General features: G+C 48.3%; 9 protein-coding genes across 9 annotated transcripts; all 9 read right to left on the bottom strand.

Moving 5' to 3' along the window:
- Nucleotides 1-17: 17 nt before the first annotated feature.
- RhiXN_07925 (Retrotransposable element Tf2 protein) lies at nucleotides 18-4651 on the bottom strand (the record flags this gene model as incomplete). Its single annotated transcript, XM_043327741.1, has 4 exons — nucleotides 18-1929; nucleotides 1981-3216; nucleotides 3300-4248; nucleotides 4375-4651. The coding sequence occupies 4 exons, from the start codon at nucleotides 4649-4651 to the stop codon at nucleotides 18-20; spliced, it is 4374 nt and encodes a 1457-aa protein (XP_043183126.1).
- A 1430-nt stretch (nucleotides 4652-6081) lies between these two features.
- Nucleotides 6082-9414, bottom strand: RhiXN_07924 (Retrotransposable element Tf2 protein; the record flags this gene model as incomplete). The annotated part of the gene is made up of 1 exon (XM_043327740.1): nucleotides 6082-9414. One exon carries the CDS (start codon nucleotides 9412-9414, stop codon nucleotides 6082-6084), a length of 3333 nt encoding a protein of 1110 aa, XP_043183125.1.
- Nucleotides 9415-9491: 77 nt separating this feature from the next.
- On the bottom strand, nucleotides 9492-10676 carry RhiXN_07923 (Retrotransposon-derived protein PEG10; the record flags this gene model as incomplete). The annotated part of the gene is made up of 1 exon (XM_043327739.1): nucleotides 9492-10676. One exon carries the CDS (start codon nucleotides 10674-10676, stop codon nucleotides 9492-9494), a length of 1185 nt encoding a protein of 394 aa, XP_043183124.1.
- Nucleotides 10677-11844: 1168 nt separating this feature from the next.
- Nucleotides 11845-13846, bottom strand: RhiXN_07922 (Retrotransposable element Tf2 protein; the record flags this gene model as incomplete). The annotated part of the gene is made up of 3 exons (XM_043327738.1): nucleotides 11845-11998; nucleotides 12049-13786; nucleotides 13831-13846. The coding sequence occupies 3 exons, from the start codon at nucleotides 13844-13846 to the stop codon at nucleotides 11845-11847; spliced, it is 1908 nt and encodes a 635-aa protein (XP_043183123.1).
- A 1088-nt stretch (nucleotides 13847-14934) lies between these two features.
- On the bottom strand, nucleotides 14935-16848 carry RhiXN_07921 (Retrotransposable element Tf2 protein; the record flags this gene model as incomplete). Its single annotated transcript, XM_043327737.1, has 3 exons — nucleotides 14935-15750; nucleotides 15805-16435; nucleotides 16844-16848. 3 exons carry the CDS (start codon nucleotides 16846-16848, stop codon nucleotides 14935-14937), a joined length of 1452 nt encoding a protein of 483 aa, XP_043183122.1.
- Nucleotides 16849-16993: 145 nt separating this feature from the next.
- Nucleotides 16994-18165, bottom strand: RhiXN_07920 (Retrotransposable element Tf2 protein; the record flags this gene model as incomplete). The annotated part of the gene is made up of 4 exons (XM_043327736.1): nucleotides 16994-17465; nucleotides 17501-17699; nucleotides 17743-17821; nucleotides 17872-18165. 4 exons carry the CDS (start codon nucleotides 18163-18165, stop codon nucleotides 16994-16996), a joined length of 1044 nt encoding a protein of 347 aa, XP_043183121.1.
- Nucleotides 18166-18257: 92 nt separating this feature from the next.
- RhiXN_07919 (Retrotransposable element Tf2 protein) lies at nucleotides 18258-21601 on the bottom strand (the record flags this gene model as incomplete). Its single annotated transcript, XM_043327735.1, has 2 exons — nucleotides 18258-20381; nucleotides 20435-21601. The coding sequence occupies 2 exons, from the start codon at nucleotides 21599-21601 to the stop codon at nucleotides 18258-18260; spliced, it is 3291 nt and encodes a 1096-aa protein (XP_043183120.1).
- Nucleotides 21602-22671: 1070 nt separating this feature from the next.
- RhiXN_07918 (Retrotransposable element Tf2 protein) lies at nucleotides 22672-23871 on the bottom strand (the record flags this gene model as incomplete). Its single annotated transcript, XM_043327734.1, has 2 exons — nucleotides 22672-23448; nucleotides 23485-23871. 2 exons carry the CDS (start codon nucleotides 23869-23871, stop codon nucleotides 22672-22674), a joined length of 1164 nt encoding a protein of 387 aa, XP_043183119.1.
- A 30-nt stretch (nucleotides 23872-23901) lies between these two features.
- Nucleotides 23902-27683, bottom strand: RhiXN_07917 (Retrotransposable element Tf2 protein; the record flags this gene model as incomplete). The annotated part of the gene is made up of 4 exons (XM_043327733.1): nucleotides 23902-24514; nucleotides 24610-25195; nucleotides 25772-26030; nucleotides 26907-27683. 4 exons carry the CDS (start codon nucleotides 27681-27683, stop codon nucleotides 23902-23904), a joined length of 2235 nt encoding a protein of 744 aa, XP_043183118.1.
- Between the last annotated feature and the right edge of the window lie 47 nt (nucleotides 27684-27730).

The raw sequence follows: 27730 nt of genomic DNA, 5'->3' as shown, positions 1-27730 counted from the left end.
TAACCCTTCCATTTGACTCAGAAGAACCATTTTCCATCTCTTTCCTTGGCATTGGTGATTCCTTCTACTTCATATTCTTCCTCCCCCTCCACGGTGACAGGTGGTGGGCGATTTTCAAAGGCGCGCTTTTTGTCTCTCTTGACCTTAGATAGGAGCCCTATGTAGAAGACGTTGTGGATTTGCATGGTCAGAGGGAGTTCTAGACGGTAGGCTTGGTTGGAGATTTTCTCGATAACCTTAAATGGTCCTAGGCGTTGTTCTGTAAGTTTGGGACTCAAGGTTTTAAGGTTAACGTTCTTGGCGTCCAGCCAAGCTTCTTCTCCAATCTTGAATTCTGTTGGGCTTCCATCTTTCCCGGCCGTCATGCATTGCTTAGATTGCCGGAGTGCCAATTCCACTTCCTTCCATTGTGCTTCCATTGTCTGGGCAAGGTCATCTGCTTCTGGGACGTCCGTTGGTACATTTGATGGGGTTAAGGTGGGTTCCCATCCGTACAAGGCTTTAAAGGGGGTTTTTCCCGTGCTGCTATGTACAGCATTGTTGTACGCAAATTCTGCCATTGGGAGCCATTTGGTCCAGTCCCGTTGGTTAATCCCTGAGTAAGCCCTGAGGAAATGTTTGATGGAGGGGTTCACTCTTTCCGTTTGACCGTTGCTTTGAGGATGATAAGCCAAAGAGAAGTGAGGGTCTATTCCTAGGCGTTTGTATAGCGCTTTCAGGAATTTATTGTTGAAGACTCTTCCCCTATCCGAGATTGTTTTCTCAGGCATTCCGTGCCGTTTCCACACATGTTCTAGGAACAGTTCCGCCAGTTCAGGTGCTTTGAGCTTTTTGGAGCATTTGACAAAAATCCCGTACTTGGTGAAGCTGTCAACAATGACCAGGATTGAGTCGCAAGTTCCGTCTTTGGGCAGGTCTACTATCATGTTGTAGGAGACATGTTGCCATGGTCTGTTAGGGAGCTCAAGGGGTTCAGGTGGTATTGACGCGTATTTTGGCTTCCTTATCCGTTGACATGTTTCACAGGAATCTACATGCCAGTATGTGTTGGCACAAATCCCAGGCCAATAGTAATTCCTTGATACCAACTCCAGGGTTTGTTGTCTTCCTGGATGTCCTGCCAAGGCGCTGTCATGGAAAATGTGGAGTAGGTCCGTCCTTAGTGTTCCAACGTCAGGGACTACAATTTGTCCTTGGTAGAAGAGCAACCCGGCCTCCATCTTGTAATCTTTGAATGCGCGTTTGATGGAGGGGGGCGCCCTGGACTGGTTCTGTAGAAATTGGAGGATTTCCTCCAGGGATTCATCTTGATCCAAGGACGCTTCAATTTGGCGCTGTAACTCTTTTTCCGGTGTGACCAGGGCAACGTTTGCAAACACAGGGTCCGGGAGCATGGTTTGGGCCGCAGGGGGGATATCGGCGTGATCTGATTGACGTGAAAGGGTGTCCGGCTTTCCTGATTGCTTTCCGGGGCAATAGATGATCTGGAAATTGTACCTGGCTAGCAAGAGATGCCATTGTGCATGGCAACGGTTGAACGTTCTAGACTCTTTCCAGTATTCTAAGTTACTGTGGTTGGTAAAGACAGTGATGGGGTGTAAGGTGCCTTCCAGGAAAATGCGCCAATACTCAAATGAGCGTATGATAGCAAGTAGTTCTTTGTCATGCATATCGTAGTTCTGTTCCGCTCCCTTGAATGATTCCAACAGAAATCCTAGTGGGTGTAGGCAACCGTCTTCCTGGCATTGGCTTAATATGGAACCTAATGCTGCGCCAGAGGCGTCCGTTTCTAGGAAGTAGGGTCTTGTGGGGTCAGCGTGGCAAAGTACTGGTGCGTTGGTGATGGCGTCCTTGAGGCTTTGGAATGCTTCTTGTTCCCTTGTTTCCCATTTCCAGGGTGTATCCTTCTTGACCAAGTAATGTAGTGGTCTGGCTAGGTGACTGAAGTTGGCAACAAATCTTCAGAGGAAGTTGGCAAACCCAAGGAAGGACTGGACCTCTTTGACCTTGGTAGGCGTGGGCCATTCTTGAACAGCCTGGATTTTGAGCTTATCCAGGCTAAAACCCTTATCAGATACAATGATTCCCAGGTATTCCACAGAGGTGACGTGGAATGTGCATTTGGACGCTTTACAGAACAATTGGTTATCCATTAGGCGCCGTAAGACCTCATGAACGTGCTTGGTGTGTGATGCGTCATCCTTGGAGTAGATCAGGATGTCATCAAGGTATATGATGACGCATACGTCTAGCAGATCCTTAAACAATTTGTTCATGAAGTGTTGGAAGGCGGCGGGGGCGTTGGTAAGGCCAAAGGTCATGACCAGGGATTCATAGAGGCCGTATTTGGTTTGGAATGCAGTTTTCCACTCATCACCTTCTTTAACTTGCACGTTGTTGTAACCCCATTGTAGATCTAGTTTGGTGAAGACCTTGGCGCCGCGGAGTTGGGCCATAAGGTCATCCGGACAGGGGAGCGGATAAACGTTTTTCTTGGTGCAATTGTTAAGGCAACGGTAGTCAACAACCAAGCGCCGGGATCCATCTTTATTGGGGACAAACATTACGGGGGAACTGATGGAAGATTTGCTGGGACGGATCTTCCCAGCTTTCAACTCATCCCTGAGCCAGTCTTTGAGTGTGACGGACTTGGCGTCTGTCATGCTGTAAAGGGGGGAGTTGAGGGGGCCTTCTTCCGTGAGTTCTATCCCAATGTCATAATGCCGGTGAGGAGGAAGTTTGTTGAATTCTTCTTCTCCAAATACTTTGGCATATTGATGGTACTCGGAGGGTACTCCTTCAAGAGGGTTCTTATCTGCTTCTTCTTCCTTGGCAATGGCCACGCGTTCAGGGGTTGTATGAGGGAAAGAGAGGGTGCGTGTATTCCAATCAATCTCCGGATTGTGGGCATCCAACCATTTCAGTCCCAAGATAGCGGCGTGAGAACCTGTGTTACATATAAGGAAGGTCTCTGTCATTTTCTTGCCATCAAGGGAGAAGGTCAGGATTGTCTTCTTCCAGATTTTGCCAGCCTGGGGGCTCGACCCATTGAGCATAGTGACGGTACAGGGAGTAGGGAGATCAATGAGTGGAAGGCGGAGTAGTTCCGCAGTACAGGGGTGAAGGAAGGATGATGTGGCGCCTGAATCAATCAGGACTTCTAGTGTTTCCGCTTGTTTTTCTGGCTTTATTGGAATAGTGAAGAGCGGTGTGATTCTATTGGTACTAGATATATTACAAAATTCCAAACAGATGCCAGAGTCCTTGGGGTCCTTGCGCGCGGCAGCAGGTACCCTTACTCTTTTCCCAATTGGTACTCAGAGTCTTTGCCAATTTTGGCGGTTTCCTTGGCCTTCCCCTTATCCTCTTTTGGGGTAGCCTTCCATCCGGTCCAACATTCGGCAAACTTGTGCCCTGGTTTGCCGCATTTGACACAGAGACCTTCTGCGCGGCGGCGGTTACGTTCTTCCTCCAAGACGTTATTGGGATTGGAGGAAAGGGGACCGGTTTTGGTGGCCTGTTGGCTGGTACTTGCCCCCCAATTGGGGGTGGAAGAAGTCTTGCCAGACTTATTACCCTGTTGCAGGTGGCTGGCTCGCTCCTTGCGGAGGGCGTTGTCAATGATGAGGGCAGCATCTTGCAGCTCCCTCAGGGTACGGGGTTGCCTCTCCCTTGTGGCAATTTGTTTTTGGACCTCCCAGTGGAGTCCTTGCGCAAACTGACCGCGGAGTGCGGCATCGTTCCAATTGAGTTCCATTTGCAGCGTGCGGAACTTAGTAATATATTTGGCACAAGTGCCGGTTTGTGTGAGGGAAGTAATCTTCCGCTCCGCTGCTCTGGTAGCGTTGGGGTTGCCAAAGGCGGCCAGGAACTTGGTTTTGAACTCATCTACGGTCTGGATGAGTGCGCAATGGGACCCTAATTGGTCCAGGTGGGGGTGGGCCCAGGCCCCGGCTGCATCTTCCATGTTCATGAGGAGGAAGCTAAGGACCTCCAGGTCCAAGGGAAACTGCCTCTGGTTGAGGCGTATCCAGGCCAACATACGCGTCAGCCATTGTTTGGCCTCCGAGCCAATTTTGCCTTTGAAGGCATTGGGATGATCCACTTTTACAGTGGAGGGGGCTGGAGGCTGCGCCAGGGTGACAATAGGCGCTGGCGGAGGTCCTTGGGGAATTGGAGCCGGTCCCAAAGGGAAGGAGGAGGAGGGATATGGGTTGAATAAGGACAGGGGGTCGCGTCTGGGGGCCCCTGTGGGGATAATGGGGGCTGGGGCCCCAAGGAATGGTTGAGCCTTGCCAGTAGGCTTGGCTTTGGGCGCGGCCCTGGGAGTTTCCTCAACCGCAGGGGGTTTTCATTCTTCTGGGGTGTGGGGACCCCGGGATTGTTGGAGCTGGGCAAGCCCATCCTTGACAACATCAACTGTTTGCAAGATGTTCTCGACGTTGGTTCGAACCTCTTGGCTAACTTTGGCTTGTTCCAAGAGGGTCCGCTCAATGCGGTTGACTTGGGATTGGAGCCCCCAGAGGAGGCGGATGACCCGCTCAAGTGAGACTTTGCCGAGCTCAGGGGAGGCTGGCGGAAGGAAGGGTCCCAGCTCTCCCTGATCGATAGGGGAGCGGGCTCGAGAGGGCGGCCGGGAGCGGGTTGCCATAGAATGTGTGGGGTAGGACCGGCCAGCGTGGGAGGATGCCCGGGAGGAAGAACAAGGGGAGTGCGGGAGGTAATGGTGACGGTGTGTGGGGGAGTATGCCTATATCAGGACTTATGAGCGCTTTATTACTTGATTGCTAAGACCTTGCGTCAAACAACCTAGCGTTGAACAGTAGGAATTACTAATCACAGCCGTGGTCAGGCGTGATGTAGAACCCAGTCTCTGCAAGCGGGTGTATTGGCTGTCTAGGTCCGCTGGTAAAAGGTGCGGCAACCGGGGGTATGCGGGCGATAGGGACTGTCTGCCTTATAGCAATTTGGTACTAGGAGGGGACAACGCTGGTTTGATTATTGACAGCAAAAGGCAATCCCAATCTCCGGTATTTCCCTTGTGCTAGTACAGGAGTCCTTCTTGTTGTTGGGCTAAGTGTGGGTGTGCTGGTGGGCATGGTTTGCAACCAACTTAAGGTCAATTACCTAGTGTCCTAGACGTCTGTAAGGACACCAAGGAAGGGGGCGCTTGCAGCCGTATGTATCTAAGTGGGAAACCGCGTAAGGCGGTGGCAAGCTATCCTACAGCAATGACCAGCTATACTATGGTGACTAAGGCCGTAAGGGCAATGACCAGCTATGTAACTACAACAAGGAGGCCGCTTAAGGCGGTGTGTACTGAGTGACTAAGTGGGTTACTGGGCTTAAGGCCCTCGTACAGTGGTGGGATGCAACAAGAGGTAATTGACCTGGGTGTTACCATGGTCGGTTGGCCTCCTTATATATTCTACAGAGTGACTAATTACAAATACATCATATCCAATATATAATCCAATAAGAACCCCGCTCCGCAGTTGGCCTTACTCATGCATACGTGTCACTGACGTGTCATAGTGATGTCATCAGGTGGAGGTGGCTACGTATGCTGAGGTAAGCGCGGATGGGGACGTGGATTGGCGCTTAGCATATGATATAAGCGCCAAGGTCACGTGATCAAAAATGTTGTCTGTTCAAGTTCGTTTAAATTCGAGAAAATGGGAATAAATTCCCTGGTATTGATTGTGTCTACAACAGGGCTGGCTACTTAGCTGGCTGGATACCTTCTCTAATGAGTAAGAGACAAGGTAAAATTGACTTGGGATCTCCAAGCAATTTTCCTGCTGTATATATAGATAAGGACGCACTATTTACATGGTTTGTGCGCGTGAGAAAAGAAGTACATAAAGGAAGTAAGAAGTGTGCTGCGCACTGCGCAGAAGCGTGGATTTCTCCTAAGCGCCCTTGGCACGGCATCTTGGCGCGGCATCTTGGCGTAATAGGCGCCGGGATCACGTGATCGAAAAATGTAAGATACAAGGTTCGGAAAAAATACTGAAAATATGAGAAAAATCGTGCAAGTCCGATGGTATATGTTAGGGGATTGTAACATTGCCCCCCCCCTTAAAGGCTCTTGGCGGCGTCACAAGCCTTTTTGAGTCTAGCTTGGTTGAAGCGCTTGATCTCTTCCTGGCTATGTTCTAATAGTTCCTCGGGCTCCCAGGAGTTGTCTTCTGGACCGTAACCTTTCCATTTTATCAGGTAAAGCCATTTTCCCCGTTGTCTCTTGGAATCAATGATCTGCTCCACCTTGTATTCTTCTTCTCCCTCTATTGTTTCAGGGGGAGGTTGTTCTGGAAATGGCTGATTTGGGGATTTGTGACTTTTGGACAATAACCCAATGTAAAAGACATCATGGATTTTCAAGGTTTCTGGTAATTCTAGACGGTAGGCATGACTGGAGACCTTTTTGATGATTTTGAAGGGGCCAAGCCGTTTGGGGTCCAATTTGTTTGAATTGGTCCTGAGTTCCACGTTCTTCCCATCTAGCCAGACCTTCTTGCCTACTGAATATTCCAGTATTGTTCCTTTTTCCCTGGTCATCCGTTCTTTGCTCATTCTGAGGGCTGATTTGGCTTCTTTCCATTCTTGGGCTAATGTATCTGCTACCGCATCTGCCTCTGGGACGTTGGCTGGGATGTTGGAAGGGTTCATTATTGGGTTTTGCCCATAGACAAGTTCAAAAGGTGTTTTCCCAGTTGCCGCATGTTTGGCGTTGTTGTATGCGTACTCAGCCAAAGGTAGCCAAGTGGCCCAGTCTGAATGATCCGCGGTTACGTAGGAGCGTAGGTAAAACTCAATGAACTGGTTTACCCTTTCTGTCTGTCTGTCTGATTTGGGGTGGTACGCAGAGGAGAAGGCTGGTTTGACTCCAAGCCGCTGGTAGAGGGCCCTTAGGAATTTCCCAGTGAAAGTGGTTCCTTGGTCAGAGATTGTTTTGACCGGTAATCCGTGAAGTTTCCATACATGGGTGATGAACAGATCTGCAAGGCCTTTGGCGGTAACTTTCTTGGAGGTGGGGATGAAATGCCCAAACTTGGAGAATGAATCAATTACCACTAAGATAGCGTTGTGGCCCTGTGACTTGGGAAAACCGGTGATGAAATTGTATGAAATGGTGTGGAATGGGAACGGGGGAACTTCCAAGGGTTTCAGCGCAATGACCAGTGCATGGGCTTGCCGGTTGGCTTGGCATACAGGGCAGCATTCTACCCACTCCTTGGCAGAGGATTTCATTCCTGGCCACCAGTAGTTGCAACTTAGCAGTTCAAGGGTACGTTGTTGTCCAGGGTGTCCTGCCAGCGGTGAGTCATGGAATTCCCTGAGTAGTCGGTCTTTTGTGGTTTCTGAGTCTGGAACCACCAACTTTCCGCGGTACCACAATAGGTCTTCTTCCCAGTCATATTCCCTGTAGGCCTTTTGGATTGACAGGGGTGCGTTGTCTGCGTCTTCTGTGAGGAACTTGATGATGGGTTCAAGTGACGGGTCATCCCTGAGTTTGGTGCGGATTTCTGTGACAATATTGAGTTCCTCTTCTGACGTGTTGGCAAATACTTCCGCTGGTAACATGACTTCTGGGTTTGGGGGCGTATCTACGTAATTGGACCTTCTGGACAGTGCATCTGGTTTTCCTGATTGCTTCCCTGGGCAATAGTGTATTTCAAAATTGAAGTCACTCAGGAAGATGCGCCATCTTGCATGCCTTTGGTTAAAGGTTTGTGCATGTCTCCAATATTCCAGGTTTCTATGATCTGTGAAGACCTGGATTGGTCTGTCTGTTGCTTCTAGGAAAATTCTCCACTCCTCCAACGCCTTGATGATTGCTAATAGTTCCTTGTTGTGCGTATCATAGTTTGCTTTGGCGCCCGAGAAGGACTTAGACATATATGCAATTGGATGGAGCCGGTTATCTTCTCCTCGTTGACTTAGTATGGCTCCCATAGCTACCCCTGATGCGTCTGTTTCTAGGTAGTAGGGTAGATCTGGGTTGGAGTGGACAAGGACAGGTGACTGGGTGACACAAAGCTTCAATTCCTGGAACGCTGCTTCCTCTGGGTTACCCCATGACCAAGGGGTTTCCTTTTTGGTGAGATTGTGCAGAGGACGTGCGACAGAGCTAAAGTTGGGGATGAACCAGCGGAGATAGTTAACAAATCCTAGGAAGGCCTGAACCTGTTTAACCGTTCTGGGCTGTGGCCAAGACATGACTGCCTCAATCTTCTTCTGATCCATGGAGAAGCCGGCGGGAGTTATGACAATCCCCAAGTAATCCACTGTGGTGACGTGAAAGTGACACTTGGAGAGTTTACAGAACAATTGGTTCTTCATTAACCTTGACAAGACTTCCCTAACATGGCTGGGGTGTTCCTCTGGGTTTTCTGAGAAGATCAGGATATTGTCCAAGTAGATGACCACGGTCACGTCAATGAGATCCCTAAACAAGTTGTTCATGAAGTGTTGAAAGGCGGCTGGAGCGTTGGTGAGACCAAAGGGCATAACCAAGTATTCAAATAGTCCATATTTAGTTCTAAATGCTGTCTTCCATTCATCACCTTCTTTGATTCTGACGTTGTTATATCCCCAGCAAAGATCCAGCTTAGTAAACAGTTTGGCGTTTTGTAGTTTAGCCATGAGATCATCCTGTCTAGGAAGGGGATAGACGTTCTTGTGCGTGACGTCATTAAGCTTCCTGTAGTCCACAACAAGCCTGAGGGAACCATCTGCTTTTTTGACAAACATGACAGGGGCGCCTGCTGATGAAGTACTGGGGCGGATCTTGCCTGTTGCTAGTTCTTTGTCAATGTGTTGTTTTAGCGCCTTGGACTCCGCATCTGTCATGCCATATATAGGGCCTGGGGATAACCTGGCGTCCGGAATAAGGTCTATAGAAATGTCATATTCCCTATGTGGAGGGAGGACCTTGAATTCCTCTTCACCAAATACTTTAGCAAACTCGTGGTACTGAGTTGGGAGGTTCAATAAGGGGTCAGGGTCCGCTTCTTCCTCAGAGGCAATTTGAATTTGTTTGGGGAACATAACAAGTCCCTGATGCCAATCAATGAGGGGGGATTCCGTTGTGAGCCAGGTCATGCCAAGGATTGCCAAGGTGTTGCCAAGGGGACAGACAAGAAAGGGGATAGTGTGGGGATGGCCATTGGCCAAGACCGCGAGTTGGACCTGGTGCCATATGCAACCAGTCTGAGATATGGTACCATCTAGCATTCTCACTACTCGTGGATTTTTGAGTAGGGTTTTTGGGATTTTGAGTTTTTCTACTAATGAGGGGGAGATGAAGTTGGAGGTGGCGCCAGAGTCAATGAGGGTTTTGATAGGGTCTGTCGGATAGTCACGCAGTATTATGTCTAAAAAGAGGAGGGGTTTCTTGTTTGAGTCCATTGCAATATTTACAAACTCTGAGACAGATACATGCGTTTCTAATTTAGAGACCAAGGGCTTGACAGCAGCTCTTGGCCTTACTCTTTTTCCAACTCCTCTTGTCCAGTCTTGGCAGCCTCCTTGATTGTGGCCTTCCAGCCATTAGGACATTGTTTGATGCCGTGTCCCTTTTGGCCGCACTTGACACAAAGGCTAGATGCGCGGCGACGGTCCCTTTCTTCCAGGGTGACGTAATTTGGGTCCTCTGATAGGCAAACCCGTTGTGTGGTGGTTGTGGAAGTGGTCAAGGTGACCGGGGACTTGTTGGATGCCTTCTTGGGGCGGTTCTCTTCATTTTCCCAACGAGTGTTGTCAATTTTGACCAAGGCAGCGAATATGGCCTCTAGGTCATTGTTGGGGATGTTGTCCTTGGTGGACAGGAGTTCTTTTACCTTCCAGTGAAGGCCGCGCGTGAATTGGGCAATATACGCCTCCTTGTTCCAATCAAGCTCCGCCATAAGATTGCGGAATTTGGTGATGTACTCAGCCGTGGTTGTGGACTGAGTTAGTGCGGCAATCTTTCTGGCGGCCGCCCTCTTGGCATTGGGGTCTGCAAATGCTTCCTTGAATTTGGCCGTTAAGGCCGTGATGGTGGTAGGGGGGTTTCCCTTGCCCTTGATGATTGTCCCAATGATGGGAAGAGCCCAGTCAGCAGCTTTGTCAGTCATGTGGTATAGGATCCACACAACCATCTGTTCCTCCTCGTCAAATTGATCACGATGGAGGGCTACCCAGAGCATCATCCTATCCAGCCATTGAGTGGCTTTTTGACCCCTGACTTCTCCCTTGTAAGGGTCCGGAAGGTCCATCTTGGGGCGCTTCACGCTGGACCCCATGTCAAAGGGGGTAAGGGAGCTGAGGCTCCTAGGCGTGCTGCGAGGTTCTCTTTTGGGGCGTTTGGGCTCCTCTTCTTCCTCTGAGTCAAAACCCGCTCCTCTTGATGGCCTGAAAGGGGCCTTGAGCCCAGGCCTAACCGTTCCTGGAGTGTGGGTTTCCCCTCCTGTGTGGGTTGGAGGGGTAACAGGCCCAGTTGGTGGGCCAGGCTTGGCTTGTGTTCCACCCTGGTCTTTGTCGCCAACAAGGTTGTTGGTCTCCTTGCATAGGGCTTTGAGCTCAGAGAGCCGTTGGCCTTGAGAGTGGATTTGGGCCTGCAAGGACCCAACTTGGCTGGTGAGGGTGTTGATAGCCTTGAGGAGAGAGGCAAGGGTTGGTTCTGGTTCCATTCTGGGCAGGTGTTGCGGAGTGGGTGATGGGCCGCAAGAGGGAGGTTGGGAGCGGGCTGCCACAGAACGTTGACTGGATTGACTGGGAGGACGGGAGTATGGGTGAGGGACGCCAGAGCGTGTAGAGGGAATATTTGAAACGGCGAGGGGGATAGGGGTGCCTGGTACAGGACTTATGAGCGGTTTTTATGCAGTATGTATGCGCTAAGCCCTTGCGTCAAAAACCTAGCGTTGGACAATCCCTACAGCAAATCAACAGATCTGGCAATTGTGATATGAGCAGGTTTTTTGCAAGCAGGTTCTTCAGCTGTCTAGGGCCGCTAACTGCAGAGTTCCGGCAAAACTTGTGGTATGCGGGCAATCAGAACTAATCAGCCTTATAGCAATTTGGTACTATGTGGGGGTGGGGAGTTTTTGATTATTATACTCCGCAAAGTAGCCCTGATCACGGTTTTTTCCCTTGTGCTAGTACTGGTAGTCTTCTTGTTGTTGGTCAAGCCTACACAAGTTGATTTTACAATGTTGTACACCACTGTAAGGTGGGTACACGCTAATGGGAGCGGGCGCTTAAGGCCGTACTACTACACTAGTTTATGTAAGATGACTATCTAAGGCTATACTACTAGCGCTTAAGGCGCTCTACTTCTATCTACTGACGGCAAAGGGGCCTGAGGCCTGGGAGGTGTGATAGGTCAAGGGGGTGGTGAGCGTCTGCAAACTACTTAGGGGCCGGCTACTTAGCTGGCTGGATACCTTCTCTAATGAGTAAGAGACAAGGTAAAATCAACTTGGGATCTCCAAGCAATTTTCCTGCTGTATATATAGATAAGGACGCACTATTTACATGGTCTGTGCGCGTGAGAAAAGAAGTACATAAAGGAAGTAAGAAGTGTGCTGCGCACTGCGCAGAAGCGTGGATTTCTCCTAAGCGCCCTTGGCACGGCATCTTGGCGCGGCATCTTGGCGTAATAGGCGCCGGGATCACGTGATCAAAAAATGTAAGATACAAGGTTCGGAAAAAATACTGAAAATATGAGAAAAATCGTGCAAGTCTGATGGTATATGTTAGGGGATTGTAACAGCCAAGATCATGTGATCAAAAATGTTGTCCAATTGCCTTTGTTTAAATTTGAGAAAATGGGAATAAATTCCCTGGTATTGATTGTGTCTACAACACTGCCCCCCCTTTAAGGGCCTTGGCAGCACCAAGGGCCTTCTTCTTCATTTCTTCCTCATATTTCTTCAAAATTTTTCCCGCATTTTTCAGGTTCTCTTGGGGTTCCCATGTGTTTTCCTTGGATCCATATCCTTTCCATTTCACCCTGAAATACCATTTTCTGTTTCTTTCCTCAGTGTCCGTTATTCCTTTGACCTTGTATTCCTCTTCTCCATCCACAGTGACAGGCGGTGGACGGTTTTTGAAGGCTTTTGCTCATCCCTTCTGACTTTAGACAGTAGTCCTACATAGAAGACATTGTGGATTTGCATGGTTGGCAGAAGCTCTAGGCAATAAGCCCAGTCAGAGATCTTTTCAATAACCTTGAATGGTCCCAGGCGTTGTTCCATTAGTTTGGGACTTAGGGTTTTGAGGTTGACATTTCTGGCATCAAGCCAAACTTCTTCTCCAATCTCAAACTCTGTTGGCTTTCCCCCTTCCCTGGCTATCATTTTTTGTTTGGATTGTTGGAGGGCGGACTCTACTTCCTTCCATTGCACTTCCATTGTCTGGGCAAGGTCATTGGCTTCCAGGACATCTGTTGGTACGTTGGATGGGGTTAGGGTAGGCTCCCATCCATACAAGGCCTTGAAAGGAGTTTTGCCTGTGCTACTATGTACAGCATTGTTGTAGGCAAACTCTGCCATTGGGAGCCATTTGGTCCAGTCCCTTTGATTGACTCCCAAGTAGGCCCTGAGGAAGTGTTCAATAGAAGGGTTCACCTGTTCTGTCTGTCCGTCACTTTGGGGATGGTATGCCAAGGAGAAGTGAGGGTCAATACCAAGGCGCTTGTACAGTGCCCGTAAGAACTTGTTGTTAAAGACCCTTCCTCTGTTGGACACAGTTTTTTCCGGCATACCATGACGTTTCCATACATGCTCCAGGAATAGTTCTGCCAATTTGGGGGCCTTGAGTTTTTTGGAGCATTTTACAAATATTCCGTACTTTGTAAAGCTGTCCACAATAACCAGGATTGAGTTGTTGCTTCCATCCTTTGGTAGGTCTACAATCATGTTGTATGATATGTGTTGCCAGGGACATGACAGTAGTTCTAGTGGTTGCAGGGGAGTAGGCACATACTTTGGTTTCCAGATTCTTTGGCAAGTTTCACAGGAATCAACATGCCAGTATGTGTCTGCACGGATGCCAGGCCAATAATAGTTCCTGGATATCAATTCTAGGGTTTGTTGTCTGCTGGGATGGCCTGCCAGAGGGCTGTTGTGGAATATCCGTAGTAAGTCTGTCCTTAGGGTTCCCACATCAGGGACCACAATGCGTCCTTGGTAGAAGAGTAGGCCCGCCTCCATTTTGTAATCTCTAAAAGCACGCTTGATTGAGGGCGGGGCCTTGGACTTGTTTTGTAGGAATTGCAGGATTTCCTCAAGGGACTTGTCCTGATCAAGTGACAATTTGATCTGGCATTGTAGTTCCTTCTCAGGTGTAACCATGGCCATGTTGGCAAACACAGGGTCAGGGAGCATGGTCTGATTGGCAGGTGGAATATTGGCATGGTCAGAGCATTGTGAAAGGGCATCAGGTTTTCCGGACTGCTTTCCTGGGCGGTAGACAATTTGGAAGTTGTACCCAGCTAGTAGTAAGTGCCACCTGGCATGGCAATGGTTAAAGGTCCAGGATTCTTTCCAGTACTCCAGGTTCCTATGATCAGTAAAGACCGTGATGGGGTGTGCTGTCCCTTCCAGGAAGATGCGCCAATACTTGAAGAATCTAATAATTGCCAGGAGCTCCTTGTCATGGGTGTTGTAATTCTGTTCAGCACCTTTAAATGACTCTGACAGGAAGCCTAGTGGATGTAAGCGCCCATCTTCTTGTTGTTGGCTTAGTATAGAACCCAAAGCTGCACCAGATGCGTCTGTTTCTAGGAAGTTGGGTTTTGCTGGGTCAGCATGGCAGAGCACCAGTGCATTTGTTGTACACCACTGTAAGGTGGGTACATGCTAGTGGGAGCGGGTGCTTAAGGCCGTACTACTTGTCATGCCCTAGAGGCGTGACCACCTTAGAATCCACTAAGTCGAAGAAATAGTGAATATATGCGCTATTTTCATGGAGATTTATGGATATATGCATCTTTATGTTATTTAGGCGCTGGGCGCTTATTATGTAATCTCATCACATGACCTTTAGTCATGTGATCTTGTTTTCTTATCTCTGGTCATGTAACCTTATCTTTGTTATGATGTTTGTACATGTAATTACTCTTCCCCTTTGCTGTTGAATATATAAGGAGGGTTCTGAGAGCCTTAAGCCTCAGAACTTGACCTCTTATCCCCATCCAACACTACTACCCTAAGACATACATTTAAGAGTATTGCCTGAGAGCATACCAGTCCCTGTCAAAGGTCCTTTGCCCAGCTATCTTTATAGCATAGTGCACACTTACTGTATTGGTCTTGTCCAACCCCTTATCTGGCAGTTGCCTTGAGCTCTGTTAGATCCTACTAGCTGATAAGTCCTATATTAGGCAATAGCTTGTTAGTTTTACCATCTGGTAGTTGTTGGCTCTGACACTACTACAGGCAACTTATGTAATCTACTATCCTAGGCTATACTACTACCGCTTAAGGCAGTCTACTACTATCTACTGAGAACAATGGGGCCTTAGGCCTGGGAGGTGTGGTAGGTAAAGGTAAGGGGTGAGCGTGTGAACTACTTAGGGGACCTGCTACTTAGCTGGCTGGCTACCTTCTCTCATGAGTAAGAGACAAGGTAAAATCAACTTGGGGTCTCCAAGCAATTTCCCTGCTGTATATATAGACAAGGGCGCACTATCTACATGGTCTGTGCGCGTGAGAAAAAGAAGTACATGGTGGAAATAAGAATTGTGCTGCGGGCTGCGCAGAAGCATGGATTTCTCCTAAGCGCCCTTGGCATGGCATCTTGGTGCGGCATCTTGGCATAATAAGCGCCGAGATCACATGATTTAAAAACATAAGATAAAGAGTCCGTAAAAATAGTAAAAATAACAGAAAAAATAGGCGGGTCTGATGGTATAATTTTTGAGAGTGTAACACTGCCCCCCCCCCCTTAAAGGCTTTTGGCGGAGTCACAAGCCTTTTTGAGCCTAGTCTGGTTAAATTGCTTAATCTCTTCTTGGCTATGCTCCAGTAGCTCCTCTGGTTCCCAGGAATTGTCCTCTGGTCCATACCCTTTCCATTTTATCAGATAAAACCATTTGCCCTGTTGTTGTTTAGAGTCAATGATTTGCTTGACCTTGTATTCTTCTTCTCCCTCTATTGTCTCAGGGGGAGGACGTTTTGGGAATGGCTGGTTTGGTGATTTGTGGCTCCTGGATAGCAACCCAACATAAAAGACATTGTGGATCTTTAGAGTTTCCGGTAGCTCCAGGCAATAGGCGTGGCTAGAGACTTTTTCAACAACTTTGAATGGGCCTAGTTGTTTGGGGTCTAATTTGTTCAAATTGGTCCTGAGTTCTATGTTCTTCCCATCTAGCCAAACCTTCTTGCCTACTGAATACTCTGGTACTGTTCCCTGGCTCCTGGTCATCCGTTCTTTGCTCATTCTGAGGGCTGACTTGGCTTCTTTCCATTCTTGGGCCAATGTATCTGCTACTGCATCTGCCTCCGGGACGTTGGCTGGAATGTTGGAAGGGTTCATTATTGGGTTTTGCCCATAGACAAGTTCAAAGGGTGTTTTCCCAGTTGCTGCATGTTTGGCATTATTATAAGCGTATTCTGCCAAAGGCAACCAGGCAGCCCAGTTGGAGTGGTTGGCTGCAACGTAGGAGCGTAGGTAAAACTCAATGAACTGATTGACTCTTTCCGTTTGTCCATCTGACTCTGGGTGGTATGCCAAAGAGAACGCTGGTTTGACTCCAAGCCGCTGGTATAGTGCCCTCAAGAATTTCCCCGTGAAGGTAGTTCCTCAATCCAAGACGGTTTTGACAGGCAGCCCGTGGAGTTTCCAGATGTGGGTGATGAACAGATCAGCTAGCCCCTTTGCAGTGACCTTCTTGGAAGTGGGGATGAAGTGGCCAAATTTCAAGAAGGAGTCAATCACTACTAGGATAGCGTTGTGACCCTGGGACTTTGGAAACCCTGTGATAAAGTCATAGGAGATAGTGTGGAACAGGAATGGGGGAACTTCCAGTGGCTTCAGGGCTATTACTGGAGCGTGGGCTTGTCTGTTGGCTTGGCATATGGGGCAGCACTTGACCCATTCCTTAGCTGAAGATTTCATTCCAGGCCACCAATAATTCTGGTTGATAAGTTCAAGCGTCCTTTGTTGGCCTGGGTGTCCTGCCAATGGGGAGTCATGGAATTCCCTCAAACGCCTTTCTTTGATGGGTTCTGAATCCAGAACAACTAGTTTCCCTTGGTACCACAGGAGGTCCTCCTCCCAATCATAGTCCCAATAAGCTTTGCGTATGGACAGGGGAGCATTGTTGGCATCTTCTGTTAGGAATTTGATGATAGGTTCAAGGGAGGGATCTTCCCTTAGCCTTGAGCAAATATCCGTGACAATTTCCACTTCCTCTTCTGATGTATTGGCAAAGTGTTGTACACCACTGTAAGGTGGGTACACGCTAGTGATGGGCACTTAGGGCCGTAACTAATACAGACACTGCTTATCTAACTACGTATCTAAGGCTATACTAATGCCGCTTAAGGCGGGCTTCCAATGGGTGCTAATTACAAAGGGGCCTTAGGCCTGAAGGTGTGGTGAGCGCAGGTAAGGGGGTAACTACTGATACTACTGAGGGCCGGCTACTTAGCTGGCTGGATGGGTCCTCCTCAATGAGATGAGACAAGGTAAAATTGACTTGGGGTCTCCAAGCAATTTCCCTGCTGTATATATAGACAAAGCACACTATCTACATGGTCTGTGCGTGTGAGAGAAAGAAGTACAAAAGGCAAATGAGAAGTGTGCTGCGGGCTGCGCAGAAGCATGGATTTCTCCTAAGCGCCCTTGGCACGGCATCTCGGCGCGGCATCTTGGCATAATAAGCGCCGAGATCACGTGATCGAAAAACAAGAGATATTGAGTCCGTAAAAAATACTAAAATTAATAGAAAATTCAGGCGATTCCAATGGTATATGTAAGGAGGTTATAACATTGCCCCCCCTTAAAGGTTCTTGGCGGAGTCACAAGCCTTTTTCAGTTGCAATTTGTTGAAGCGTTGGATTTCTTCTTGACTATTCTCTAGAAGCTCCTTGGGTTCCCAGGAGTTATCTTCTGGACCATAGCCCTTCCATTTGATGAGGTAAACCCACTTTCCTTGTTGTCTTTTTGAATCCAGGATTTGTTCCACCTTGTATTCCTCCTCCCCTTCTATGGTTTCAGGCGGGGGTTGATTTGGGAATGGTTGGCTTGCAGATTCATGCGCCTTGGATAGCAGTCCTACATAGAACACGTTGTGGATTTTCAGAGTTTCCGGCAATTTCAGGCGGTAGGCGTGACTGGAAATCTTTTCTGTGACTTTGAACGGTCCCAGCCACTTGGGATCCAGTTTGTTGGAATTTGTTCTCAGTTCCATGTTCTTTCTGTCCAGCCAGACTTTTTCTCCTACAGAGTATTCTGGTATTACCCCTTTGTCCCTGCCATGCGTTCTTTGGTCATTCTGAGCGCCGACTCCGCTTCTTTCCACTCTTGTGCCAGGGTATCAGCTACAAGGTCTGCTTCTGGTACGTTGGCTGGCACGGTTGACGGACTCATCACGGGGTTTCTTCCATAAACCAGTTTGAATGGGGTTTTACCTGTGGCAGCGTGTTTGGCGTTGTTGTAAGCATATTCCGCAAGGGGTAGCCATTTTGCCCAGTCTGAGTGATCCGCTGCTACGTAAGATCAAAGGTAAAATTCAATGAACTGGTTAACTTGTTCTGTTTGTCCGTCTGATTTGGGGTGGTAGGCCAAGGAGAAGGATGGTTGGACTCCCAATTGTTGGTACAAGGCCCTGAGGAACTTTCCGGTAAACGTGGTCCCTCAATCTGATATAGTTTTCACCGGGAGGCTGTGGAGTTTCCAAACATGGGTGACAAAGAGATTTGCCAAGCCCTTGGCTGACACCTTTTTGGTAGTTGGGATGAAGTGCCCGAATTTTGAAAACAAGTCTATGACTACCAATATTGCGTTGTATCCATCAGATCTGGGAAAACCCGTGATGAAGTTGTAGGAAATTGTATGGAATGGGAACAGGGGGACTTCTAAAGGTTTTAGAGCTATTACTGGGTTGTGGGCGCAACGGTTGGATTGGCAGATGGGGCAACATTCAACCCATTCCTTTGCAGAAGACTTCATTCCTGGCCACCAATAGTTACGGCTGAGTAGTTCTAGGGTTTGTTGTTGTCCAGGATGTCCTGCCAGGGGGAGTCATGGAATTCCCTGAGGAGTCAATCCTTGAGTTCTTCTGAGTCTGGGACCACTAGCTTTCCGCGGTACCATAGCAAATCCTCTTCCCAATTGTAGTCTTTATAAGCTTTGCAAATAGACGGAGGGGCGTTGTCTGCGTCTTCTGTGAGGAACCTGATGATTGGTTCTAGCAATGGATCTTCCCTGAGTTTGTCACAAATACTTGTGACAATCTTGAGTTCCTCTTCTGACGTGTTTGCAAAAACCTCTGAAGGCAGCATGATTTCTGGCTCTGTGGGGGCATCTATGTAATTGGATCTTCTGGAAAGGGCATCTGGTTTTCCTGATTGTTTTCCGGGATGATAATGGATCTCAAAATTGAAGTCACTCAGAAAGATGCGCCAACAAGCATGCCTGCAATTAAAGGTCTGTGCCTGCATCCAGTATTCCAAGTTTTGATGGTCAGTGAACACCTGGATGGGTTTATCAGTTGATTCTAAGAAGATCCGCCATTCTTCCAGTGCCTTAATGATTGCCAGGAGCTCCTTATCATGTGTATTGTAATTAGCCTTGGCACCGGAAAATGATTTTGACATATATGCCATTGGGTGTAGGCGGTTATCTTCTCCTTGCTGGCTAAGGATTGCTCCCATAGCTACTCCTGACACATCCGTTTCCAAGTAATAGGGTAGGTCTGGGTTGGAATGGATGAGGACCGGTGATTGGGTGACAAGGAGCTTCAATTCCTGGAACGCCGCTTCTTCTAGGTCTCCCCATGACCAGGGGGTTTCCTTTTTGGTGAGATTGTGAAGGGGGCATGCAACCGAGCTGAAATTGGGAATGAATTGTCTGAGGTAATTGACAAATCCTAGGAAGGCTTGAACCTGCTTGACCGTTTTAGGTTGGGGCCATGACATAACCGCCTCAATCTTCTTTTGATCCATAGAGAAGCCGGTGGGGGTGATGACAATGCCCAGGTAGTCAACTGTGGTGACATGGAAGTGGCACTTAGATAATTTGCAGAACAACTGGTTCTTCATTAGCCAAGATAGGACTTCCCTGACGTGTGCTGGGTGGTCCTTGGGGTCTTCTGAGAAGATCAGTATGTCGTCTAAGTAAATGACTACAGTGACGTCAATGAGGTCCCTAAACAGATTGTTCATAAAATGCTGAAAAGCGGCCGGGGCATTGGTGAGACCAAAGGGCATTACTAGGTATTCAAACAGCCCATATTTGGTTCTAAAGGCTGTTTTCCATTCATTGCCGTCCTTGACCCGTACATTGTTGTATCCCCATTGCAAGTCTAACTTGGTGAATATTTTGGCGTGTCTTAGCTTGGCCATGAGATCATCTTGCCTTGGCAATGGGTAAACGTTTTTGCGGGTTGCGTCATTCAGCTTCCTGTAATCAACAACCAGTTGGAGAGATCCATCAGCCTTCTTTACAAACATGACCGGGGCACCTGCTGAGGAAGTACTAGGGTGGATCTTGCCTGTTGCTAATTCCTCGTCAATGTGTTGCTTTAATGCTTTTGATTCTGCGTCAGTCATGCCATATATGGGGCCAGGGGACAGTTTGGCATCCAGAACAAGGTCTATAGAGATATCATACTCCCTGTGTGGAGGGAGGACCTTAAATTCTTCCTTGCCAAAGACTTTGGCAAACTCATGGTATTGAGGGGGAAGGTCTGCTAAAGGGTCAGAGTCTGCTTCTTCCTTGGAGGCAATCTGAACTTGTTCAGGGAATGTGACTAGTCCCTGTTGCCAATCTATGAGCGGAGCTTCTGCTGTTAACCAGGTCATGCCAAGGATAGCTGGGGTATTACCAATGGGGCACACAAGAAAAGGAATGGAGTGGGGATGGCCATTGGCCAAAACCGTGAGGTGGACCTGGTGCCAAATGCGACCAGTCTGGGAAATGGTACCATCTAACATTCTCACAACTTGTGGATTTTTGAGTTGGGTTTTTGGGATTTTATATTTTTCCACAATTGAGGGGGAAATGAAGTTTGATGTGGCTCCTGAGTCAATGAGGGTTCTGAGATGTTCCGTCAGGAAGTTGTGCAGTTCAAGATTGATGAATAATAAGGGCTTTTTATTGGAGTCCAGAGCCAAAGATACAAAGTCGCAATCTGATACATGCACATCTAATTTAGGGGCCAGGGGCTTGACGGTAGTCCTTGGCCTTAGTCTTTTCCCAACCCTTCCTCTTCTGCTACCTTGGCGGTCTCTTTGAGGGTTGCCTTCCATCCATTTTGGCATTGCTTGATTCCGTGCCCCTTCTGGCCGCATTTGACGCATAGTCCAGATGCGCGGCGGCGGTCCCTTTCTTCCGGAGTGACGTAGTTAGGGTCCTCTGATAAGCGGACCCGTTGAGTGGTGGTGGAAGTAGTGGCTGTGGTAGCCAAGGACTTAGCGGGGGTTTTCTTGGGTTGGTTCTCCTTGTTTTCCCAATGAATGTTGTCTATTTTGACGGAGGCAGCAAATATAGCCTCAAGGTCGTTGTCTGGGAAATTGTCCTTGGTGGACAGGAGTTCCTTCACCTTCCAGTGAAGACCGCGCTTGAACCGGGCAATGTACGCCTCAGTGTTCCAATCAAGTTCTGCCATAAGATTGCAGAACTTGGTAACGTATTCAGACGTGGTGGTTGTCTGAGTAAGCGCGGCAATCTTCCTAGCGGCGGCTTGTTTGGCATCTGGGTCCGCAAATGCTTCCTTGAATTTGGCTGTTAAGGCTGGGATGGTGGTAGGGGGGTTTCCCTTGCCCTTGATGATGGTCCCTATGATAGGGAGAGCCCAGTCGGCAGCCTTGTCAGTCATGTGGTAGAGGATCCACACAATCATTTGTTCTTCTTCATCAAATTGGTCTTGATGAAGTGCAACCCACAGTAGCATGCGGTCTAGCCACTGGGTTGCCTTCTTTCCCCTAGAGTCTCCTTTGTATGGATCGGGGAGCTCCATTTTGGGTTGCTTCACACTGGACCCTGAGTCGAATGGGGTAAGGGAGCTGAGGCTCCGCTTAGGCGTGTCGCAAGGCTCTCTCTTGGGGGCTTGCCTGGGATCTTCCTCTTCTTCTGAGTCAAAGCCCGTTCCTCTGGATGGGCGGAAAGGGGCCTTGAGTCCAGGCCTAACCGTTCCTGGAGTGTGCGCTTCTCCTCCTGTATGCGTGGGGGGAGTGACAGGCCCAGTCAATGGGCCAGGCTGGGCTTGGACTTGGGGTCCTCCTTGATCCTTGTTGCCAAGTAAGTTGGCGGTCTCCTTGCATATGGCTTTAAGCTCAACAAGCTGCTGACCTTGAGATTGGATCTGGTCCTGCAGGGACCCAACGGTGGCTGTGAGGGCTGTGACAGCCTTGAGGAGAGCAGTAAGGGACGGTTCCGGTTCCATCCCTGGCAAGTCTTGCAGAGTGGGAGATGCGCTGCGAGAGGGCGGTTGGGAATGGGTTGGAATGGAACAACGGGAGGAGCGGCTAGAGGGACAGGAGTATGGGTGTGGGACTCCAGAGCGGGTGGAGGGAATGATGAAAACGGTGTGGGGGAGATAGTGCCTTTATCAGGACTTATGAGCGGTTTTTTTGTAGTATCCTGGCGCTAAGCCCTTGCGTCTAGTACCTAGTGTTGGACTGTCCCTACAACAAATCAACAGACCTGGCGGTTGTGATATGGGCAGGTTTTCAGCAAGTGGGTATTTCAGCGGTCTAGGGCCGCTGACTACTGAGTTCCGGCAAAACTTGGGGTATGCGGGGGATTAGAGTCCGTCTGCCTTATAGCAATTTGGTACTACCAGGGACCAACGTCTGTTTGATTATTGAAGACAAAAGGCGAGTCCAATCTGGTTTTTTCCCTTGTACTAGTACAGGGGATCCTCTCCTTGTCAATCAAGCCTACTACAAGTCAATTTTACAATGTCATACACCACTGTAAGGTGGGTACACGCTAGTGATGGGCACTTAGGGCCGTAACTAATACAGACACTGCTTATCTAACTATGTATCTAAGGCTATACTAATGCCGCTTAAGGCGGGCTTCCAATGGGTGCTAATTACAAAGGGGCCTTAGGCCTGAAGGTGTGGTGAGCGCAGGTAAGGGGGTAACTACTGATACTACTGAGGGCTGGCTACTTAGCTGGCTGGATGGGTCCTCCTCAATGAGATGAGACAAGGTAAAATTGACTTGGGGTCTCCAAGCAATTTCCCTGCTGTATATATAGACAAAGCACACTATCTACATGGTCTGTGCGTGTGAGAGAAAGAAGTACAAAAGGCAAATGAGAAGTGTGCTGCGGGCTGCGCAGAAGCATGGATTTCTCCTAAGCGCCCTTGGCACGGCATCTCGGCGCGGCATCTCGGCATAATAAGCGCCGAGATCACGTGATCGAAAAACAAGAGATATTGAGTCCGTAAAAAATACTAAAATTAATAGAAAATTCAGGCGATTCCAATGGTATATGTAAGGAGGTTATAACACAAAGACTTCTGGTTGTAACATGACCTCTGGTTCTGGGGGAGAATCCACATAGTCCAATCTCCTGGAGAGGGCATCTGGTTTTCCCAACTGTTTCCCTGGGCAATAATGGATCTCAAAGTTGAAGTTGCTCAGGAAAAGTTGCCATTGCGCATGTCTGCAATTGAACGTCTGTGCCTGCATCCAGTATTCTAGGTTACAATGGTCTGTGAAAACCTGTACTGGTTTGTCCGTAGCTTCCAAGAATATCCGCCACTCTTCTAACGCCTTAATGATAGCCAGAAGCTCCTTGTTGTGGGTGTCATAGTTTGCTTCTGCTCCTGAAAACAATTTAGACATATAGGCAATGGGGTGTAGGCAATTGTCTGGGCCTTGTTGACTGAGTATGGCTCCCATTGCTACTCCTGATGCGTCCATTTCAAGGTAGTAGGGCAGGTTGGGGTTAGAATGGATCAATACCGGAGACTTGGTTACAAGGGACTTTAAATCCTGAAACAATGCTTCTTCTAAGGTTCCCCACAACCAGGGAGTTTCCTTTCTGGTGAGGTTGTGCAAGGGACATGCAACTGAGCTAAAGTTTGGAATGAACCAACAAAGGTAGTTTACAAATCCTAGAAAGGCCTGGACCTGTTTGACCGTTCTGGGAGTAGGCCATGATGTGACTGCCTCAATCTTTTTCTGATCCATGGAGAAGCCAGCAGGAGATATGACAATGCCCAAGTAGTCTACTGTGGTAACATGGAAATGACACTTTGACAATTTGTAGAACAACTGGTTCTTCATTAGTCAAGACAGGACTTCTCTGACGTGGGCCGGATGATCTTCTGGTTTTTCTGAGAAGATGAGGATGTTGTCTAAGTAAATTACCACCGTTACGTCAATCAGATCCCTAAATAGGTCATTCATAAAGTGCTGAAATGCGGTGGGAGCATTGGTAAGACCAAAGGGCATGACTAAGTATTTGAATAGACCATATTTGGTGCGGAAAGCCGTTTTCCATTTGTCTCCCTCTTTGATTTGCACATTATTATAACCCCAGCGTAGGTCAAGCTTGGTGAATATCTTGGCGTGTTGTAGTTTTGCCATGAGGTTGTCTTGTCTTGGAAGTGGGTAGACATTTTTGTGGGTTACCTTGTTGAGCTTTTGGTAATCCACAACCAGCCTAAGGGAACCATCTGCTTTTTTAACAAACATGACCGGGGCGCCCGTGGAGGAAGTACTGGGTCAAATTTTTCCTGTGGCCAGTTCTTCCTCAATGTGCTGTTTAAGGGCTTTTGATTCCGCATCTGTCATGCCATAGAGTGGACTGGGGGAGAGCTTGGCGTCTGGAACTAGATTGATTGCAATGTCATATTCCCAATGTGGGGGCAGTACCTTAAATTCTTCTTTGCCAAACACTCTAGCAAACTCCCGGTATTGAGTGGGCAAGTCTGCTATGGAGTCTGGGTCAGCTTCTTCCTCAGAGGCAATTTGTACTTGTTCAGGGAACGTGACAAGTCCCTGTTGCCAGTCAATGAGGGGAGATTCTGATGTGAGCCAGGTCATTCCTAGAATAGCAGGGGTATTGCCAATGGGGCAGACAAGGAAGGGTATGGTGTGGGGATGGCCATTGGCCAAGACCATGAGTTGAACCTGATACCATATGCAACCAGTCTGTGAAATGGTACCATCTAACATTCTCACAACTTGTGGATTTTCAAGTTGGGTTTTTGGTATTTTTAATTTTTCTACCAGAGAGGGGGAAATAAAATTGGAAGTGGCGCCAGAGTCAATAAGGGTTTTGATGGGTTCCGTTGGGTAGTCACGCAGTATCAAGTTCAGAAATAGTAGGGGTTTTCTGTTTGAGTCTGCGGCAATATTTACAAATTCTGATACTTGTACATGCAATTCTATATTTGAGACCAAGGGCTTGATGGCAGCTCTTGGCCTTACTCTTTTTCCAACTCAACTTCTCCAATCTTGGCGGCCTCCTTGGCTGTGGCCTTCCAGCCGTTGGGGCACTGTTTGATCCCATGTCCCTTCTGACCGCATTTGATGCATAGCCCAGATGCGCAGCAATGGTCCCTTTCTTCTGGGGTAACGTAGTTGGGGTCCTCTGATAGACAAACCCTGGGCGTGGTGGTGGAAGTGAAGGTGGCCACGGTGGCCAGGGACTTGGCAGGTGCCTTTTTTGGGCGGTTTTCCTCATTCTTGCGGCGGGTGTTGTCAACCTTGATTGAGGCCGCAAAAATTGCCTCAAGCTCTTTGGGAATGTTATCCTTGGTGGATAGGAGCTCCTTGACCTTCCAGTGAAGGCTGCGTGTGAACTGGGCAATGTACGCCTCCTTGTTCCAGTCAAGTTCTGCTATGAGATTGCGGAATTCTGTGACATACTCAGACGTGGTGGTTGTCTGAGTTAATGTGGCAATTTTTCTGGCGGCTGCCCTCTTAGCATTGGGGTCAGCAAATGCCTCCTTGAATTTGGCTGTTAAGGCCGGAATGGTGGTTGGAGGATGGCCCTTGCCCTTGATGATTGTCCCTATGATGGGAAGATGTTATAAACTCCTAACATATACCATTAGAATCGCCTGAATTTTCTATTATTTTTAGTATTTTTTACGGACTTGATATCTCATGTTTTTCAATCACATGATCTTGGCGCTTATTCATGCCAAGATGCCGCGCCAAGATGCCGTGCCAAGGGCGCTTAGGAGAAATCCACGCTTCTGCGCAGTCCGCAGCACGCTTCTCTTTTCACATGTAGGCTTCTATTCACACACGCACAGACCACATGTAGTTAGTAGTATTGTCTATATATACAGCAGGAAAATTGCTTGGAGACACCAAGTTGATTTTACCTCGTCTCATACTCATTGAGGAGGATACCCAGCCAGCTAAGTAGCCGGCCCCCTTAGTCACTAGTAGCGTCACCTCTACCTTACTCACCACACCTCCCAGGCCTAAGGCCCCCTCGCAGTAGTATAGAAGTAGTAGGCCGCCTTAAGCGGTATTAGTATAGCCTAGTTAGATAGTTAGATCACCCCTGTCAGTAGTAGTACGGCCGTAAGCGCCCACCCACTAGCAAGTACCCAACCTTATAGTTGGCGTACAACACTTGCCTTGGGATTTGACTTGGTCCTGGAGGGACCCAACTTGGAGGGTGAGGGCTTGGATAGCCTCAAGGAGAGCGCCAAGGGACGGCTCTGGTTCCATTCCGGGCAAGTCTTGCGGAGCAGGTGATGGGCTGCAAGTGGGTGGTTGGGAGTTGGCTGCCACAAAACAACGGCTGGAGCAACTGGTAGGACAGGAGTGTGGGTGGGGGGCGCCAGAGCGTGTGGATGGAATGTCTGAGATGGCAAGGGGGGAATAGGTGCCTGATACAGGACTTATGAGCGGTTTTTATGCAAGGTGTTATTTGCTAACTCCTTGCATCAAGTACCTAGTGTTGAACAATCCCTACAGCAAATCAACAGGTCTGGCAATTGTGATATGTGCGGGTTTTTTGCAAGCGGGTATTTCAGCTGTCTAGGAGCGCTACTTGCAGAGTTCCGGCAAAACTCAGGGTATGCGGGCAATCAGAGCCTGTCAGCCTTATAGCAATTTGGTACTACGTGGGACCAATGCTAGTTTGATTATGAATAGCAAAAGGCAAGTCCGTTCATGTGATTTCCCTTGTGCTAGTACTGGAGGTCCTCTTGTTGTCAATCAAAAGCCTACAGAAAGTTGATTTTACAATGTTGTACACCACTGTGAGGTGGGTACACGCTAGTGGGAGCGGGCGCTTAAGGCCGTACTACTACAGGCAACTTATGTAATCTACTATCCTAGGCTATACTACTACCGCTTAAGGCAGTCTACTACTATCTACTGAGAACAATGGGGCCTTAGGCCTGGGAGGTGTGGTAGGTAAAGGTAAGGGGTGAGCGTGTGAACTACTTAGGGGACCTGCTACTTAGCTGGCTGGCTACCTTCTCTAATGAGTAAGAGACAAGGTAAAATCAACTTGGGGTCTCCAAGCAATTTCCCTGCTGTATATATAGACAAGGGCGCACTATCTACATGGTCTGTGCGCGTGAGAAAAAGAAGTACATGGTGGAAATAAGAATTGTGCTGCGGGCTGCGCAGAAGCGTGGATTTCTCCTAAGCGCCCTTGGCACGGCATCTTGGCACGGCATCTTGGCACAATAAGCGCCGAGATCACGTGATTTAAAAACATAAGATAAAGAGTCCGTAAAAATAGTAAAAATAACAGAAAAAATAGGCGGGTCTGATGGTATAATTTTTGAGAGTGTAACAGCATTGGTGATGGCATCCTCCAGCCCCTGAAAGGCTCCTTCCTCCTTAGTCTCCCATTTCCAGGGCGTGTCCTTCTTCACCAAGTTGTGTAATGGCCAAGCTATGCGACTGAAGTTGGCAACAAATTGGCGGAGGAAGTTTGCAAACCCTAGGAAGGATTGGACTTCTTTGACTTTGGTGGGCGTAGGCCATTCCTGGACAGCCTGGATTTTGAGCTTGTCCAAGCTGAAACCCTTATCCAATACAATTATTCCCAAGTACTCCACTGAGGTGACATGGAAGGTGCATTTGGAGGCCTTACAGAACAACTGGTTTTCCATCAAACACTGTAGAACCTCATGGATGTGCTGGGTGTGGGTTGCATCATCCTTTGAGTAGATCAGGATATCATCAAGGTAGATGATGACGCATACATCCAACAAGTCTTTGAACAGCTTGTTCATGAAGTGTTGAAAGGTGGCAGGAGCGTTTGTTAGGCCAAAGGTCATTACCAGGGATTCATAGAGTCCATACCTAGTGCAAAAGGCAGTTTTCCATTTGTCACCCTCCTTAACTTGGACATTGTTGTATCCCCATTGTAAGTCCAATTTGGTGAAAACCTTGGCACCGCGGAGTTGGGCCATGAGGTCATCAGGACAGGGTAGCAGATAGACGTTTTTTTTGGTCCAATTGTTAAGGCGGCAGTAGTTGACTACTAAGCGGCAAGAACCATCCTTTTTGGGAACAAACATGACAGGGGAACTGATGGACAATTTGCTAGGGTGGATTTTCCCTGCCT

The sequence above is a fragment of the Rhizoctonia solani genome, chromosome 9, assembly GCF_016906535.1.
Source record: "Rhizoctonia solani chromosome 9, complete sequence".
NCBI classification, from domain to species: Eukaryota; Fungi; Basidiomycota; class Agaricomycetes; order Cantharellales; family Ceratobasidiaceae; genus Rhizoctonia; species Rhizoctonia solani.
Note: the sequence above shows the minus strand (reverse complement) of the source record. Positions and strands in the feature narration are given on the sequence as shown.